This window comes from Doryrhamphus excisus, chromosome 10 (assembly GCF_030265055.1).
Source record: "Doryrhamphus excisus isolate RoL2022-K1 chromosome 10, RoL_Dexc_1.0, whole genome shotgun sequence".
Lineage (NCBI taxonomy): Eukaryota > Metazoa > Chordata > Actinopteri > Syngnathiformes > Syngnathidae > Doryrhamphus > Doryrhamphus excisus.
In genome coordinates, this window is record NC_080475.1 from 20,811,221 (window position 1) to 20,830,188 (window position 18,968).

Consider the following 18,968-nt stretch of genomic DNA (forward strand, 5'->3'; position numbering starts at 1 on the left):
AGTCGGTTAATTAATGAAAATAAACGAACATTAGCATTTTTGTGAGGAGGGTATAGCGTCATACATGAAAGGTTCTAGTTCATTTATAGTAATAATGATATTCAACCAAAAACCCTCTTGTTAAATTAACCTCAATGTAAAAAAAGTGCCATTTGTGTTTGTATATTTAAAAAAAAACGACTTTCTTTCGTCTTCCCGACGCCATCAAATGTAAACAATGTAGGACTGCCATCTTGTGGCAAAGAAACCCGGAAGTGAACGTCTTCTTACCAAGACAATCCTTTGTAAAAGAGGTAAACTTACTGCCACGATGACATGATTAATGGCATCAGATCGTCGTTCGTGTTACGATAATGCAACAGTCTCACGGCTCGGTAAGAAACATTTTGACACCATATTTAGGGAAAGTACAACGGAGTCTCATTCTCCGTTGATGTATCGTGGTAGCAAGTTAGCTTGGATGCTAGCTTCCATTTATCGACCAGGAAGTAACGTCGAGCTTGTTTATGTGTAAAACCTGTTAAAATAGTCACAGTACGTCAACTGTAGATATAAATGCCCAGCTCGCAACTAGCCATATGTCCGCATTTTCTCCACAACAGATGCAGAACATTGACGGAAAGGAATGGTAACGTCCAAAGAGCCCGAGTTTGAACTCTAGCGGGTGAAGTCTATCCCACCATGTTGGTGACGGCATACCTTGCCATAGTGCTGCTTCTTCTCCTGTGTGTCGGTCTTGAGCTCACAGCCCGTCGTCTCACCCCGCCTCAGCCTGCCCAGACTTCCGCAGCCAACCCGGCCTTCCTGCGCTTCCAGAGAGTGTTCCTCCGGGCCTACCTTCTGGCTCTCTGGGCGGACTGGCTCCAGGGTCCTTACCTTTATAAGCTCTACCGCCATTACAGCTTTCTGGAGTCCCAGATAGCCATCATTTATGTGTGCGGCTTGGCCTCCTGTGTCCTGTTTGCTCCCTTTTCAGGCTGGCTCCCCCAAGTCCTGGGCCGCAGACATACGTGTCTGCTCTTTTGTCTTTGTTACTCAGCTTGCTGCCTCACCAAGCTATCCAGGGACTACTTTGTTTTGATTGTAGGTCGAATCCTGGGAGGACTGTCCACGTCCTTGCTCTCCACCACATTTGAGGCCTGGTATGTCCACCGGCATGTTAACATTCACGATTTTCCCAAGGAGTGGATTCCCAGCACCTTCAACAAAGCTGCCACGTGGAACCATGGACTCGCTGTGGGAGCCGGCCTGGTTGCGAACTTGCTAGCAGAGTGGCTCCACTTGGGGCCGGTGGCCCCTTTCCTGGTGGCTGTGCCCTTTTTGATGTGCTGTGCCTGGGTGGTGTTAAGAGACTGGGGGAAAGAAGAAGCGGAAGAACACGAAGGTGATAAACAGACTCCTCTTCTTGGTGCTCCAAATGGAGGTTTGACTCGTATGACCGCAAAGGCCCGGTTCTCACGCAGCTGCATCGACGGACTTCGTTGCTTGCTCTCAGACAAGCGAGTCATGCTCTTGGGTGGCGTGCAGGCTCTATTCGAAAGCGTCCTCTACATCTTTGTTTTCCTTTGGACACCAGTACTGGACCCTCACGGACCTCCTCTGGGGATCGTGTTTTCCTGCCTAATGGCTGCCAGTATGGCGGGCTCCTTGATGTACCGCCTAGCTACCTCCTCGCACTATCGTCTACAGCCTGGCCATCTACTCTGTTTGGCTGTTTTGATGGCCTTCTTCTCTTTATACATGCTGACCTTCTCCACCGCACCAGGACAGCCGAGACCTCACGAATCCTTCCTGGCGTTCCTGTTGCTGGAGCTGGCATGCGGACTTTACTTCCCCGCAATCAGCTTTCTCCAGAGCAGGGTGATTCCTGAGGAGAAGCGGGCGGGAGTGCTGGCCTGGTTCCGCCTACCTCTGCACCTGCTGGCTTGTCTGGGTCTGCTGGCGCTTCACGGTGAGGTGTCGGGGACAGGCGGAGGGGAGGGCGGCAGCGGTACCAGACACATGTTTGGAGGCTGTGCGGTCATGATGCTGGCGGCTTTGATGGCTGTCGTTAGTCTGTTCACGTTGGGCAGGAACGACTCGGACCTCAGACGGGAGGGTGCCAGGGGAGAGGGCGACATGTACTGAAGAAGCAAATCTTTTTTTTCCCAACATGTTTGATCATTTCTTTGCGACCGAGAACAGTAGAAATCTAATTGGATTTTAGTTTTTTTTATGGTACTGCTTACTTTGCTTAGAAATTCTGGCCAAAGGTTAATGCTATTTAATTAGATTTTACATGGTGGATGTCTTGATGTTAATAAAAGCTGTATGATGTAACATTTTGGTCTCATATCATGAAAAAATTTTAAAAACTTCGCTTTGGTTCCAATTTTCTACAAGAAATGCTCTGATAAAACATGTTCTCAAATATCTTACTTTTTATTTTTCTGCACAAAATAAGATGAAAAATAAACAAATCAAGAATTAATCTGTAATAAATATAATATTAATAATAAAATGGCAAATAATAAAAACTTAAGAAACCACATATAGTTGGTGGGTTATTAGAGCCCTGTAGACATGACAAAACTATAGTCCCATTTATACTCTTTTTATTTACAACATATTGCGCAACTGCAGGGTCTCGAGACACATGCTAACTTGCAAACTAGAGAGCTAGCGACCTAAACGGTAGCCTTCAAGTTATTTCCTTTAAACTTAAATAGCCAAAAACTTACCACTTCCACACGGATAGGGAGGATAACTATGAACAGTTATTTAACCTTTAACATGAACATGAATCAAACATAATATTTTTTTCTGGGTACATGATACCATACAGCATCCATATCAAACTTGCGCGGGCCGCACTGACATTAAACTTTCATATCAAGGCGGGGGCCTCAAACTAGTGTCCTGCGGGCCACATTTGGCCCGCGGGCCGCGTGTTTGAGACCCCTGCTTTAAACTGAATGATGAATGATTGGTTTCAAATTTGACTAAAGTCGGCACATGTACCCTTGTCAATTAAAATCTGTTTGAGGTGGCCATCTGCCTCGACCAACTGAACTGCTAGAGAACCAGAAGTGAGCCGGGTGAAAAGTGCATCCGTTTTGTGTTATAATTATAGTTTATGCTCAATATTTACTTGTGAGGTCACTGCAGAACTTTCCGCTCCGAACTCCTGTTGACTTCTCCCATCCACATGGTCTATTTGTCCCAAATGAGAGAGTGATTCAGTCCCAGCATCATCACGTGTGCTGCAGCTTCACCGAGATGCTGCTAGAACTTTGGTGTGTGGGCGAGGGAGGGGAACCGCGCACCCCCCTGCTGCTGCTGCTGCTGCTGTTGTTTTCACAATTGCGTCACAATTTGGTCAGAAGGTGTTGAAGATCCACTATCGTCTCCCTAGAGTTCAGCCAAGCGAGACATCTTAAAAAACGACGTGGCTCGACTGTAACATCCTAACCAGCATCATCATGACGCAGGCCAAGGTAGGAGGACATCACGAGCGAAAATGTTTGGCCTAGAAAGTTGTGTAACCGCTTCTAATCTGGAACATACACTAACTCTGTGTGTGTTTTGGTTGTGTGTCAGTTGTCAAATAAGGCACATCTGCACATCAAATCAATCAAAATTATTATTATTATTATCTTTGCAAATGGATGCTGTTCATTAGAAGCTAGTGTTTCACATATATTCATTAATGACCCAAATACATTAGATTTATGCTAATATATGTCGCACTACCATCCATTCTTTTTCTATGCCGCTTATCCTGGGTATGCTGGAGCCTATCCCAGCAGTCAGTTAAAGGCGCAGGTGAAGCGTCCTCCAATGATGTTGAGACACTTAGAGAGTTCACTTGGGATGATCAGAACATCCGGAGGGTCTTCATACGTAAGGTAAGATAATGAGCTTATTAATATATACATTTTACAATTACATATGTATAATTAATACTTTAATACTTTTATTAAAACTGACAATTCTAATTTTGCTGAAGGTGTACACCATCCTGATGATCCAGCTCTTGGTAACGCTTGCTGTTGTGTCTATTTTCACTTTCTGGTGAGTCAGCACTTTTTACCCGAGTGGACATCCTAAAAAAAAAAATCGACTTATATTTGACTATTTATTTGTTTTCAGTGATCCGCTGAAAGACTACATTCAAAGCAACCCAGGATGGTACTGGGCTTCTTAGTAAGTAGCGTAATACGTGCAACGAGTCGACGCCCACCTCCATGTCGCTTTTCTCTCACCATATTTCTGTTGGGTAACAGCGGTGTCTTTTTCGTGACGTATTTGACTCTGTCTTGCTGCTCAGCACCAAGGTAAAGGTCTCACCATCATGGCAAAGACTGACAAGTAAACATAAACTCATCATCTCATCATTCCAAATGCTAAAAAGTCTTTTTGTCATTTTTACAGGAGACGATTTCCATGGAATCTGATTCTTCTCGCCATCTTTGTAAGTCCCAGGCTTCTAAACATATTGTACATTATTGTTTATATTTAAATTATGTGTCCATTTGGCAGAAGTTATTATCCTTGAATGATTTGGAAACATCTCAACATCTCTAATTGTTATTTTAGGAGTTTAATTCAGACCAAAAGACGAGGGTTGGGCATCAACACCTTTTTTTCTTTCCCTTTTCTGTGCATTCTAGCATGAGAAAATGAGTTAATATGAGCTAGCTAATAATGTACGTCATGGGAAATACGTATTTTATGTGTTATATTTACTTAACAAACTTAATATATCATATACTATATCAACCAAGCTACGGCGATACTGTCATTGTAGCAACTGACACGAAAAACTAGATTAATCTATCTTAAAATTCGCCACCTTCCGTATCTCTTCTCCCTGTAACCTCACTCTTCCACTTGGGTCCCTCTCATTCACACGAAAAACTAGATTAATCTATCTTAAAATTCTCCACCTTTTGTATCTCTTCTCCCTGGAACCTCACTCTTCCACTTGGGTCCCTCTCATTCACACGAAAAACGAGATTTATCTATCTTAAAATTCTCCGCCTTTTGTATCTCTTCTCCCTGTAACCTCACTCTTCCACTTGGGTCCCTCTCATTCACACGAAAAACGAGATTTATCTGTCTTAAAATTCTCCGCCTTTTGTATCTCTTCTCCCTGTAACCTCACTCTTCCACTTGGGTCCCTCTCATTCACACGAAAAACTAGATTAATCTATCTTAAAATTCTCCACCTTCTGTATCTCTTCTCCCTGTAACCTCACTCTTCCACTTGGGTCCCTCTCATTCACACGAAAAACGAGATTTATCCATCTTAAAATTCTCCACCTTCTGTATCTCTTCTCCCTGTAACCTCACTCTTCCACTTGGGTCCCTCTCATTCACACGAAAAACTAAATTTATCTATCTTAAAATTCTCCACCTTCTGTATCTCTTCTCCCTGTAACCTCACTCTTCCACTTGGGTCCCTCTCATTCACACGAAAAACTAGATTTATCTATCTTAAAATTCTCCACCTTCTGTATCTCTTCTCCCTGTAACCTCACTCTTCCACTTGGGTCCCTCTCATTCACACGAAAAACTAGATTAATCTATCTTAAAATTCTCCACCTTCTGTATCTCTTCTCCCTGTAACCTCACTCTTCCACTTGGGTCCCTCTCATTCACACGAAAAACTAGATTAATCTATCTTAAAATTCTCCACCTTCTGTATCTCTTCTCCCTGTAACCTCACTCTTCCACTTGGGTCCCTCTCATTCACACGAAAAACGAGATTTATCTATCTTAAAATTCTCCACCTTCTGTATCTCTTCTCCCTGGAACCTCACTCTTCCACTTGGGTCCCTCTCATTCACACGAAAAACTAGATTAATCTATCTTAAAATTCTCCACCTTTTGTATCTCTTCTCCCTGTAACCTCACTCTTCCACTTGGGTCCCTCTCATTCACAAAAAAAACTAGATTAATCTATCTTAAAATTATCCACCTTCTGTATCTCTTCTCCCTGTAACCTCACTCTTCCACTTGGGTCCCTCTCATTCACACGAAAAACGAGATTTATCTATCTTAAAATTCTCCACCTTCTGTATCTCTTCTCCCTGTAACCTCACTCTTCCACTTGGGTCCCTCTCATTCACACGAAAAACTAGATTAATCTATCTTAAATTTCTCCACCTTTCTGTATCTCTTCTCCCTGGAACCTCACTCTTCCACTTGGGTCCCTCTCATTCACACGAAAAACTAGATTAATCTATCTTAAAAATTCTCCACCTTCTGTATCTCTTCTCCCTGTAACCTCACTCTTCCACTTGGGTCCCTCTCATTCACACGAAAAACGAGATTTATCTATCTTAAAATTCTCCACCGTCTGTATCTCTTCTTCCTGTAACCTCACTCTTCCACTTGGGTCCCTCTCATTCACACGAAAAACTAGATTTATCTATCTTAAAATTCTCCACCTTCTGTATCTCTTCTCCCTGTAACCTCACTCTTCCACTTGGGTCCCTCTCATTCACACGAAAAACGAGATTTATCTATCTTAAAATTCTCCATCTTCTGTATCTCTTCTCCCTGTAACCTCACTCTTCCACTTGGGTCCCTCTCATTCACACGAAAAACTAGATTAATCTATCTTAAATTTCTCCACCTTCTGTATCTCTTCTCCCTGTAACCTCACTCTTCCACTTGGGTCCCTCTCATTCACACGAAAAACGAGATTTATCTATCTTAAAATTCTCCACCTTCTGTATCTCTTCTCCCTGGAACCTCACTCTTCCACTTGGGTCCCTCTCATTCACATACATATACATTGAAATAGGTTCATACAAAGTGAATAAAACTACGGTAAAACATTCACTAAAGCAGTACTCACAAGCTCACTTTTGCCTGACGAGAAGCTCGATGTCTCCTGTCCGTTACAGACGCTCTCACTCATCTACATGACGGGGATGTTGTCCAGGTACTGGTTCCTCCTTCCTCTAATTTCCCAAAAGGTTTCTGACTTTGCTTTAAATATCTCCAACCAGTTCATGAACAGCAATTTGTTGTTGTTTAGTGTGTACTCTCGTTATATTGTGTATTGTCGTCAAAGCTTCTACAACACCAAGTCAGTGATGATATGTTTGGGGATTACAACTGCAGTCTGTCTCCTGGTCACAATCTTGAGCTTCCAAACTAAGGTAACAAACGTAACTATTTTTAAGAGCTCTTCAGCACTCAGCGTTTAACTTCTATTGCCTTCCCTGTCTAGGTGGACGTCACGTCATACCAGGGTGTGCTCCTCATCTTCTGTATGGTCATGTTTATCTCTGGACTGGTACTTGCTGCAGTTCTTCCCTTCCAATATGTATGCACACCTATCTTCTCGACGCTGCACTGGTTCTATGTGTGATTAAAATGTACCATAATATAGAATGTTGTTTACCGGTGTCATTTAGGTACCGTGGTTAGATACCACCTACGCCGTTTTGGGAGCCATATTATTTACCATGGTAAGGCCATGTATCACACATTATTACCAAGTAAGATATACACTTATGTGTATTGTCTTGTGTGCAGTTTTTGGCATTTGACACTCAGCTCCTCATGGGGAACAAGCGCTACACCATGAGCCCAGAGGAGTACATTTTTGCCACTCTCAGCATCTACCTGGATATCGTCTATATCTTCTCTTTCTTTCTACAAATTTTTGGAACAAGACAAGAGTAATAAAAAATGTTTTTTTAGACTTGCATAACAGGGAGAAACCAATATGAATAATAATAATAATATATTCATAGCATTTTGGTGGATGTGGTGACATATCCTCTCTTTGCAAACAAGATATTTTGTCTGATATGAATATTATTGTGATTCACTTGTGATACGTAGTAATTATACAGTACATACACATCTGTTGGTAACAAACAAGTATTGCACCACTCAATGCTATGGACATGTTTGCTGTTAGACGGCATAACCAGGGCGCATTTTTGCAGAATTTTAGTCATGAAAACTTTGATTCAGTGACTGGAAACACATATTGTGTATTGTAGTTGTTTTGGAAAAGGATTATTTTGACATAACATATTGTAATAATAAACATTTTAATGATTTGCTTAATACTCTTGAGTTCTGTTGAGTCTGATTATATGGTTATTACAATAGTGCCATTTTCAAAGGCTTGCATTTTAAAGGGGAAGGATTTTATCGTATAATTTTCAAGATTTTCCTTTATGAATCACTACTTGTTGGGATCCGCTATTCCAGTTAAATATACAATATAGCAGACCAACACAAGTGATAGATGAGAAGTGAAATTAAGTTAATAGGATTAAGAGAAAGTGTGCACCCCACCAAAAAATTGCTGAAAATCTTAAAAATGAACAGGGGTGCCCAAACTTTTTCATACCATTGTAGTGAAGTTTTTTTTGTATGACATTACAGTTATTTGTAATGCAGCCTTGAAATATACGTATAGACAAAGTTGATGCAGTCGAGAGAAGAGTGAACACTCACTCTGCATGCACATTGTTGCATTGTATACACATTTGTCTATTGTATTGATTACTTTTGTAATTTTGTATAGTTAACTGTACTCACTGTATTCCAATGCAAGTCCAAAATGTGAGGCAGGCCTCCATTAAAAGGCACCAGAAGACTTAAGGGGAGGTGCTGCAGCTTGAGAAAATAAAGAACATATTTTTTTCCAAACCTTGTGATGCTACCTTCTGCTACGTCAGATGATTGTTTTGTATTTAATAACGTGGGGGGGCGGGGGGGTACATATGCCTAATGACTGTTTGAGTAAGCTCTATATCAAAGCTGCTCCTTAACAAATAAGATAATTAAATGATTCTCCACAGAAATATTGCAGATAATCGTTTATAATTAATGTGTGTTTTTGTAGTGATTAAATATTTTTTTCGGGACCAACGCCGGCAGCTGTGACGGCAACCAACCAGTAATATCTCGCCATACTAGTTCTCGAGTGGCCCAGCCGTCCAATCAAATCCTTCAATGGTGGAGCGTCGGGTTTCAGCCATGTTGTGGTTTTGAATGAGGAAGAAGCGGGAGATACTGCTCTACAACGAGTTTTTTTGACCGTTTAAAGTGTCGTTTACGACATGTAAACGCGCGGGTGTTGGGCGCAACGTGGTAGCCGTTTTTCCGATTGCATTGGTTGCGACTTAACGAATCCCCGTTGTAATCTAAACATACTTCTTTAAATTAGCCACGCCGCTAACAACGTTGGCTAGCAAGGCAGTTAGCATCGTGTGTAGGCAGGCTCGCTAATTCTCCGGTAACTAGCCAGCGGGGGGTGGGAAACCGTTTGAAATTAACCCAGTTTAATGCGCCCCGCTCGAATGACTCGCGTTAGCTTAATTGGTGTCGGCTCCCAAGACCGCTAGACGGCACACACTTGTAGCGATAGATTTGCGAACCAGCGGCGTTTATTAGCGCACTTTCAAACCATGCTGAATAAACTCTATGAATGGCTAGAGTCAGGCGTAGCCAATCTTCGCAATGGTGTTCCAGCTGCAGAGCCATCTCTTGCAGACCGACCACCCGGGGAGGAGCACGTCAGGAACAGAAGGAAAAGGCAACTTGAATGGTAACAGTCACACATTTTAGGAAACTTGAAGTCATTTAATGTGTCATTGTACTTGGGAAATTCATTCAACTGCCTTTTATGTGAGTTGTATTTTGACCAATTGTGTCAATTTTCTTTTTAAGTTTGGAAGACGGACAAGATGGATTAGCAATAAAGAAATCTCGAATGGGTAACTTCAATATCGCCCTATTATCCATCATGGCTCATTTAATATGACATGTTTACATGTGTACTTACTGTCCTGTCTCTCTTCAGGAGGGCTTATTGACACTGTCCTGATTACAGCAGAAGGGGTGAAGAATCGAAGCTTTGGTGTGGCGACATGGATGAAGAACAGTGTGAGCCCTACCTTCAGAAATGTACTACCTACCTCCTCTGGGCCTCCACTTGAACAACCTCAGCCACAGCCCTCAACATCAGCTGCAAGATGGACACCGATGCATGTAAGTAGAGCAACAGTTTTTAAACTTGTTACACCAACTATTACCTCAAAAATACACAGTTTAGCTTAAAATAGGTGGCTTATGTGGTAAGTGTAATATTGTATAAATTAATTAATATTCTGAAACTTTTAACATATTTGCATGATTTAATATATTTAAAATATAGCCTAGCATCAGTAGTACTCATTCCACAGGTTGAGATTGAAGGAAGTGAATAATTTTCAGGCTCATACACATCAGAGTTGTTTATTCTGACATTGTGCGTATTTTATTTTCCGAAGAGCTCCAAAAGAAACTCATTGGATCAGACTTTTGCAGCTCCTTCGACAACATTGGAGTGGAAAGCCTCTAAATCAGGTGAGTTAATTTTAAAAAAAAATATTGTGATCACATTATTCATGCAACTTCTAGAAATGTTTTCTATTGAAAAATCTCTTTGTGTATTTTAAAGTTTGCAGACGGCAAGTTCACATCAGTCCTATGCATCGCGAAGTTCCAAAAATAAACGGGCATCCATGCAGCTTGCCATCGTCGATCACGTCAAAATGTCACCCCTCTGCGCGGCTTGGCCGGCCCATAAACTTCAGAACGTACGCCACACCAAGGTAATAGAAACATTTCAAGTACTCAAGTCCTTTTGCTGTGTACTTTCATTACGTTTTGGTTGTATAGTGTGCTAAGCGGGGTATCTACAACAAGCACCTCCAGCAGCAGCATGTACGAGAAGACCTTTCCAATCAAAGTAGTTCAAGGCCCGTCGCACAGAACGTCATCGGGTCACGTGCATCACACCAAGCCATGCTGCACAGCACAAGAGGTAAGACGTTAGCACACTATCATAGCATCTTCATTATTTATTGTTTTTTCTTTGATAACTCATGGCTAATTACATGCGTGCAGTCTGTTTGTTTAGAGGAGAAGGAGGTCTACAGGCAGCTTTTGAACGTGGTCTCAGGCGGTCAGTCGTCGTGTTTGCACAACGGCCGCTCGCATTCCATTGTGAGGTCACACCGAGATTTGTACGTATACATTTATATGTGTTACCAATGTGTGTTGTTTCCTGTCAAATGTATGAACTGTTGTTTATGTTTTAATAATACCATCTTGTTGACATTCTTACCAGCACCAGCTTTCTGAGCACCAGCCGCAGACTGCTACAGTTTTCCTCCTCCCCTGCTGGTTCAGCGGCAGGGGATACTTCAGAAGGACCAAGCAGTCCTCCCAGCTCCAGGGGGATTTCAAGCCAGAGCTCCAGCAACCTTCCCAGCCCAGAGGGGATCACCTGCAAACCGGGGAAACCAACCTGGTCTCGGGACCCGGACCTCAGCGCCATTAAACCGGCTCCCTTCGTGTCGGCTCCTTCCCCATCCGCGGTGGAGAACAACTCCTCTCAGGACACTCGGTCATCAGGTAAGTTCCTCACACACTTTTTTTTTTTTAAAGTATACTTTGTGATGAATTGTTGAATAATTGCAAATGTGTTTTTGCATTTGTCTTCTAGCTCATGATGGCGACTCTGTTATTATTGTAAATGAACAGAAGGGGAAGAAGCAAGACGGCTCAAGGTTAGATTTGTTTTCTGGCTTCAAAATATGATGTATATGAATAACTTTAGTATGTGTAAACAAGCATTTTATGTCAAATTTTATAGTGTATTGTGTGACTACACATGTAACTACAATTATTTAAATATACTTAAAGTTCCGTGTATCGTTTTATCACAGCATGCCATGCTTCCAAGCCGAGTTGTGGATTAAAGAGCTGTAAGTACACAACTTGGTATCATTTATTCACTTCTTGAGGCCCATACATTCATAAAAATGTATTCATGTGACCTCAGGACGAGTATGTATGATTCTCGGGCAAGAGAAAGACGAAGACTGATCGAAGAGCAGGAGGCTTTGGCTGCCCAGCTGCTGCGACAGGTGGACCTCACCTTCACTCGCTGTGTGCTCATCGCTTTGGCTTCTACCGACCTCTGTTCTTTTGCGTTTGTAGCGCCTGTCTGAAGTGGGGCACCGAAGCACAGATGTGGAGGTCCATGTTCGAGTCCCTTTGGAGATGGAAATTCCTTTGACATTAGTTATACAAGAGCCTTTGGAAGATAAACCGGAATTCCCAGAACTCTCAAAGGTGTGATTACTCATAATTAGACATTTGGTGTAAAGTTAAAATATTTGAATTTAATGTGTTGTAGTAATAGAAGTGTATATACTTGTTATACTTGACATTTACCCTTTTTGTGTCCGTCTAAGGAAATGGAGGCTCAGGTGGACAAGGTGTTAAGACGCGGGAGTCCTGATGAAGTATTCAGCGAGGGATTTGGTCTTAGCCTGACCCGCAAAGACCTGCAGACTCTTAGTGGCCTCAACTGGCTAAATGATGAGGTGAGCACAAACTGATGCCCCTTTGTGGAAGTTATAGCCACTGATTTTTTTGTCTGTTTTCTCATTAGTGACCAAAACAGCTTATTGTTGGCCGCAAATGGTATGCCATTTATATACTGGTTGAAATTCATAGTAATGTTAATTTTTAAAATTCTAATTCTTATAATTAAGCAATTCATGGAGAAGTTCAGGCATTTGATCCGAAAAGAATTCTGATTGCAACATGCAACCTTTAATGACCCTTCTCTTAAACGAATCGCAATCGAGAACCATTAAGTATAGAACTGGAATTGTTCAAATTCAAACAATGCCCAACCCTAAATAACGATATACAATATGTAGCCCCATATTTTTCCCACAAAGTGAGTCAAATCCAAAGTTGTTTTTATTAAAATAGTCCACCGTTCTCTTTGGAATAAATATAGAAAAACATCTTGCTATGCTAAAATCAGCTAATACCAAAAACACCAAGGACCAAGATATTAAATAAAGTATCCTTTTTTCTTTTTAATATGTCGGCAGCAACTCACAATACTTTACTTTCAATAGTATTTTTTTTAGGTAAACATTTTTAAGACATAAGCATGTCTTTATTCCTTGAAATAGGTCCGATAAGCGGAAAAAGCATCATCGGTCCCCTTTAAGGTGGTGAAAAAAACTTTTTAAAAGTACCTCCAATTCCTCCCTCTTTGAAGGTGATCAACTTCTACATGAATCTGCTGGTGGAGCGCAGCAAGAACCCCAAGATGCCCTCTGTCAACACATTCAGCACGTTCTTCTATCCCAAGCTACGCAGCAGCGGCTACTCCGCCGTCTGCCGCTGGACCAAAAAGATGGACATTTTCTCCAAAGACATCCTCCTGGTTCCTGTCCACCTGAGGATGCATTGGTGCCTCTCTGTAAGTTCTACTAAAACGGTGCCAACCCTTGGCCGTGTTCTCCACCAAGCTCAGATGATCAAAGTCCTTTTTTTCTCAGGTGGTAGATTTCCGCAAAAAGGCTGTTACCTATTTCGATTCCATGGGAGGAAACAACGATGAAGCGTGCAAACTGTTGTTGTGAGTTTCATTGATTTGAAAAAGAATCCAGGTTTCATGTCGCTGAACTGTAAAGACTAACCCCGGTGTGTCGTCTCCAGTGAATACCTGCAGCAGGAAAGCAAGGACAAAAAGGGGAAAGAACTGGACCCCACAGGATGGGTGCTATACAGCAAAAAGCGCAATGTAAGTTCCACGTATGGGGAGACTAGGAATGCCCTAGGGACTAGTCCTCTAGTTCAGGGGTCTCAAACTCAATTTACCTGGGGGCCACTGGAGCTAGGGTCTGGGCGAGGCTGGGCCGCATCAGGTTTTACAAAAAAAAACAAAAAAACGAATTTATTAAAAACAGAAAAATTAATAAACTTTGCTTTGGTTCCGATTTTTCTACAAGAAAAGCTCTGGTAAAACATTCCACTGTTCTCAAATATCTTCATTTTTATTTTTCTACACAAAATAAGATCAAGAATAAAGAAAATCAATCAATCAGTAATAAATAAATAAATATAATAATAATAAAAACTTAAGAAAGCACATATAGTTGGTGGGTAGACAAATGATTTTTTTCATATTAAAATGAACAAAGCATTATTAGAGCCCTGTAGACATGACAAAACACAACTATAGTCACATTTATACTCTTTTTATTTACAACATATTGCGCAACTGCAGCGTCTCGAGACACATGCTAACTCGCAAACTAGAGAGCTAGCGACCTAAACGGTAGCCTTCAAGTTATTTCCTTTCAACTTAAATAGCCAAAAACTTACCACTTCCACACGGATAGGGAGGATAACTATTAACAGTTATCTAACCTTTAACATGAACATGAATCAAACGTAATAATTTTTTCTGGGTACATGATACCATACAGCATCCATATCAAACTTGCGCGGGCCGCACTGACATTAAACTTTCATATCAAGGCGGGGGCCTCAAAGTAGTGTCCTGTCGGCCACATTTGGCCCGTGGGCCGTGTGTTTGAGACACATGCTAACTCGCAAACTAGAGAGCTAGCGACCTCAACGGTAGCCTTCAAGTTATTTCCTTTCAACTTAAATAGCCAAAAACTTACCACTTCCACACGGATAGGGAGGATAACTATTAACAGTTATTTAACCTTTAACATGAACATGAATCAAACGTAATCATTTTTTCTGGGTACATGATACCATACAGCATCCATATCAAACTTTGCGCGGGCCGCACTGACATTAAACTTTCATATCAAGGCGGGGGCCTCAAAGTAGTGTCCTGCCGGCCACATTTGGCCCGTGGGCCGTGTGTTTGAGACACATGCTAACTCGCAAACTAGAGAGCTAGCGACCTCAACGGTAGCCTTCAAGTTATTTCCTTTAAACTTAAATAGCCAAAAACTTACCACTTCCACACGGATAGGGAGGATAACTATTAACAGTTATTTAACCTTTAACATGAACATGAATCAAAAGTAATAATTTTTTCTGGGTACATGATACCATACAGCATCCATATCATAACATTAAACTTTCATATCAAGGCGGGGGCCTCAAACTAGTGTCCTGCGGGCCACGTGTTTGAGACCCCTGCTCATTCAGCTTGCTTATTCAGAGGAAAACAGTCTTATGCTGGCTTCCAAGTGCAGTATGTTTGTTTGGCCACCAGGTGTCGCTGTAGAGTTGTAGTCGCTTGTTGGCTTGACAGAACTATTACTATGTACTGTGTACACTGTTCTCTCTTAAAGGTTTTAAATCTGTGGCAAATTGGATCACTGACTCTCGGCTACCGACATTTGTGTCCATCCTTTTTTCCAGGAAATCCCACAACAGATGAATGGGAGCGACTGTGGAATGTTCACATGCAAATATGCAGATTACATCACCAAAGATACGCCAATCACGTTCACACAGGTATTTCGTCTGCTGAGTTATCATCCGATTGGCTCCCGAGTTACTCAGTTTTATCCTTTCTGCAGAAACAAATGCCGTATTTCCGAAGAAGGATGGTTTGGGAGTTAGTGAACCGTAAGCTGCTATGAAAGGGCTGCCCCAAGAAACACTTCCTAGCTTTGCAACGGCCTCGCAACACCAGCTCATCACATCAGGGACTGACGCTGCCAGTCGACCAGTCTTGGTGAACATTCGCCTGCAGGATGTTGCTGGAGCTCCGAGCACTTCCCCACCCACTCCGGTCCCCTGCCCCACTTTGGATTCGTCATTTTTGGATCTACGGTCTACGGAGCATACCTCAAACACTGCAGGATTTGTCAGGAAAGTCGTTTTCTTTCACCATATCTTCATGGGAGACTCGTGTTGGCACCCCAGGTAATGTTGAATACTCCCGGGTGGCAAAATGGGCAACGCCCACGTCAGTAGACTCTTCATGGCACCTTTGTTTTTCGGGGCCAAATGACTTGTACATTGTTTTATCTTCTAATATGCACAATTAAAACTTAAAAATGCATTATTTTTGTAATTGGATTAAAATGGACTAAAGTGTTTGAAATTGTGACATTGCCATGCAGAGTGGGAGTGGATTCGAGTGGAAGTGACAGACTTGTTAATGTTCAAAGTCTATTTTACGTACAGGAATCTTCAGCAATTTTTTGGCTATATTCACAATATTTTCAACTTTGTATATACTATTGGAACATTGTATTATACTTTATGTACTTCCTATTTTTATGTAGATTGAAGTCTGTTTTAGAAATAAATTTTCATTTATTGTTCTTGTTCTTCTGTTGCATGTTAAAAAGCACATCAACACGCAGGTGAAAACAAACCCCCTTGGTGGAGGCACACATTTATTTAAAAAAAAAAAAAAAGTTCATCAAAGTTAATAGCTGTTGTGGGGGGGGGGGTGATGAGCTGCATCATGGCACAGATACACAATCATGAACTGAGATGATAGACGCACACAACAACCGCCGCCATATTTGACAAAAGTCGTGAAAAGCTGATGCATCCAAAAATGTGCAGCAATAATTCATCCGTCCCACTCCACCACCACGCAGCATCAGCAAAAGAATAGAGCGACAACTGCGTACACCTGGCGGTACATATCGTTATCTCTACCTGTAGCCAATCACTTCCTGTCTTCTATCCTTCCAGCCAAATCTAAGGCATTGCTGTGAAGGCCATTTTCCTGAAAACGTCAAAGAAAAGCCGACATCACGAACACAAGACTTCCAATAGCGCATGGAGACGATGCATCATGTGACTCAAAATACAAAATGATGAGCCGAGTGTGGCTGCGTACAACGAGCACATGTCCTAGCTTAGCTTTTCTACAATCAAAACAATCACATAACACAACAAGGTCCCTTTTCACACAGCACAAGCTCAATGCCGTCACTCTAGGCTCGCTGTGAGGTCATTATTTTTTTTTTTGAGGTGTACATATCTGCACTATTGCATTTGTCAGGATTAATAAATTAATTGCATAGATCGCAAAACCTTTGACGTGATTAGCAAACTTTGGACGGACGATGTGAAGGATACGGACACAGTACCAGCTGTGAACAGCCTAGCAAAACCGCTTATTGCCTCCAAGGCTGTTAGAGTCATCCAAATCTGCCAGGATGAGGTAAGTGTGTTTTTGAGCATCTAAACCTTAATCCAGACTTATGTTCTTGACGTTTTGAACAGACAGAACAGAAAAAAAAAAAACACATTAAAGCAGGGGTGGGCAAACTACGGCCCGGGGGCCACATCCGGCACGCCAAGTGTTTGAATACGGCCCGCCCGATCTTTCCAAAGTATTTCATTTAAAGTCAACATACAACCTGGCATCATGGCCTGAGTCAACCTTTTGATGGTTTTATCAATTTCGTTGTTTGACATGGTCTGTTGTTTACAAAGTGCTCCTGAAAAAAGGGACACAAGCACATAATAATAATTATTATAATAATAATAATAATTATTATTATTATTAGATAATAATTATAATAATTATAATAATTATAATAATTATAATAATTATAATAATTATAATAATTATAATAATTATAATAATTATAATAATTATTATAATTTTTATTATTATAATTATTATAATTATAATAATTATAATTATAATAATTATAATTATAATAATTATATATTTATTATATATATATTATATATAATTATAATAATTATAATAATTATTATAATTTTGTTTTATTATAATTATAATAATTATTATAATTATAATAATAATAATAATAATAATAATAATAATAATAATAATTATTATTATTATAATTATTATTATGTGCTTGTGTATATTATACACAATATTATATATAATTAATATAATAATTAGCATTAATATAATAATTATAATAATTATAATAATTATAATAATTATAATAATTATAATAATTATAATAATTATAATAATTATAATAATTATTATAATTATAATAATTATTATAATTATTATATTAATGCTAATTATTATATTAATTATATATAATATTATTGCTATATTTGCATATTTTACATAATATTAATATAATAATTATTATTTTAATTTTATTGTAATTATTATAATATTTTATTATTTTTAAAATATTTAAATATAAATATAAAATAATAAATAATAATAGCAGATTGCATGACAATTTTACAGATACAATAATACCAGGTGGACTGTTACGTGTAAAATATATAGTCTGCCCCCCCCCCCCCGTAAATTTTGTCATATCAATGCGGCCCGCGAGTCAAAAAGTTTGCCCACCCTGCATTAAAGCCTTTTGCACAATGAATGAACACAGGAAGTGACGAGAAAAACAAAGTATGCAAACATACATACATACAAAAAAAAAACTGATCTATTTATCACTATCACAACACGCTATCAAAAATAAAATCAAGGTTTCTTTAAAAAATAGCATCAATCTGAAAAACCTCATAAATGAACCAAATAAAAAACATTTAAATAATTCAAAAAGAACACAAAAACAAAAAGCAGAAGCAAAGTATTGACACGGTATAAACTATTTTCTGTATAACAGATCAGAACGATGCTTTTTACACTTAAAGGGGACATATTATGCTATTATTACTTTTATGACCTATAAATGTACTTAGAATGTTATATTTTCGTGTTAGACCATGCCAAGGTTTCACATAATGAGGTTTGCTTGTATGGAAGTGAGCCCTTAAAGAAGTTCGGGATGGCTCAAAATGAAAAAAAAAAAATTGAAAGGGTGTGGTTAAACCAGGGGTGGGCAAACTACGGCCCGGGGGCCACATGCGGCCCACCAAGCATTTGAATCCGGCCCGCCAGTTACTTTCAGAGTTTTAAACAACTTTTAACATGATGTCTTATTCAGTAAAAAAAAAATTAAATTAAATTAAATTTTGTCATTTGAGGGAAATGAGAACATATAGCTGATAGTATGACACTTTTATAAAATAAAATTAGACTAATAATTCAAGGCGGACTGTTACAATTATAAGTGTAAAATTTTGTGTGTTTGTGTGTTAAATATATGTTCTGGCCCCCCGCACAATTTTGTTAACTCAACGCGGCCCATGAGTCAAAAAGTTTGCCCACCCCTGGGTTA

At 40.1% G+C, this 18,968-nt stretch overlaps 3 protein-coding genes across 7 annotated transcripts; all 3 read left to right on the forward strand.

Moving 5' to 3' along the window:
• The first annotated feature begins 63 nt into the window (after window positions 1-63).
• LOC131136499 (molybdate-anion transporter) lies at window positions 64-2,321 on the forward strand. Its single transcript, XM_058083387.1, has 2 exons — window positions 64-374; window positions 603-2,321. The coding sequence occupies exon 2, from the start codon at window positions 682-684 to the stop codon at window positions 2,125-2,127; it is 1,446 nt and encodes a 481-aa protein (XP_057939370.1). The 5' UTR covers window positions 64-374; window positions 603-681; the 3' UTR covers window positions 2,128-2,321.
• Window positions 2,322-2,706: 385 nt separating this feature from the next.
• Window positions 2,707-8,029, forward strand: LOC131136500 (protein lifeguard 2-like). 4 transcript variants are annotated; one of them, XM_058083389.1, is made up of 11 exons: window positions 2,707-3,275; window positions 3,395-3,476; window positions 3,786-3,887; window positions 3,989-4,053; window positions 4,132-4,185; window positions 4,266-4,316; window positions 4,414-4,453; window positions 6,897-7,154; window positions 7,226-7,321; window positions 7,413-7,466; window positions 7,534-8,029. In XM_058083389.1, the coding sequence occupies exons 2-11, from the start codon at window positions 3,462-3,464 to the stop codon at window positions 7,681-7,683; spliced, it is 885 nt and encodes a 294-aa protein (XP_057939372.1). In that variant the 5' UTR covers window positions 2,707-3,275; window positions 3,395-3,461; the 3' UTR covers window positions 7,684-8,029. The 4 variants fall into 4 exon arrangements, with proteins under 4 accessions (XP_057939372.1, XP_057939374.1, XP_057939373.1 ...); XM_058083391.1 differs by having other exon boundaries at window positions 2,707-3,476; window positions 3,776-3,887; XM_058083390.1 differs by lacking the exons at window positions 2,707-3,275; window positions 3,395-3,476 and having other exon boundaries at window positions 3,676-3,887; window positions 6,897-6,934; window positions 7,067-7,154.
• Window positions 8,030-8,960: 931 nt separating this feature from the next.
• LOC131136974 (sentrin-specific protease 1-like) lies at window positions 8,961-16,110 on the forward strand. 2 transcript variants are annotated; one of them, XM_058084374.1, is made up of 18 exons: window positions 8,961-9,568; window positions 9,691-9,737; window positions 9,854-10,011; window positions 10,293-10,368; window positions 10,463-10,616; window positions 10,684-10,828; window positions 10,912-11,030; window positions 11,135-11,421; window positions 11,513-11,576; window positions 11,736-11,774; window positions 11,852-11,936; window positions 12,010-12,144; window positions 12,267-12,398; window positions 13,094-13,297; window positions 13,377-13,456; window positions 13,537-13,621; window positions 15,229-15,324; window positions 15,390-16,110. In XM_058084374.1, exons 1-18 carry the CDS (start codon window positions 9,429-9,431, stop codon window positions 15,450-15,452), a joined length of 2,109 nt encoding a protein of 702 aa, XP_057940357.1. In that variant the 5' UTR covers window positions 8,961-9,428; the 3' UTR covers window positions 15,453-16,110. The 2 variants fall into 2 exon arrangements, with proteins under 2 accessions (XP_057940357.1, XP_057940356.1); XM_058084373.1 differs by having other exon boundaries at window positions 9,824-10,011; window positions 15,390-16,109.
• The last annotated feature ends 2,858 nt before the right edge of the window (window positions 16,111-18,968 follow it).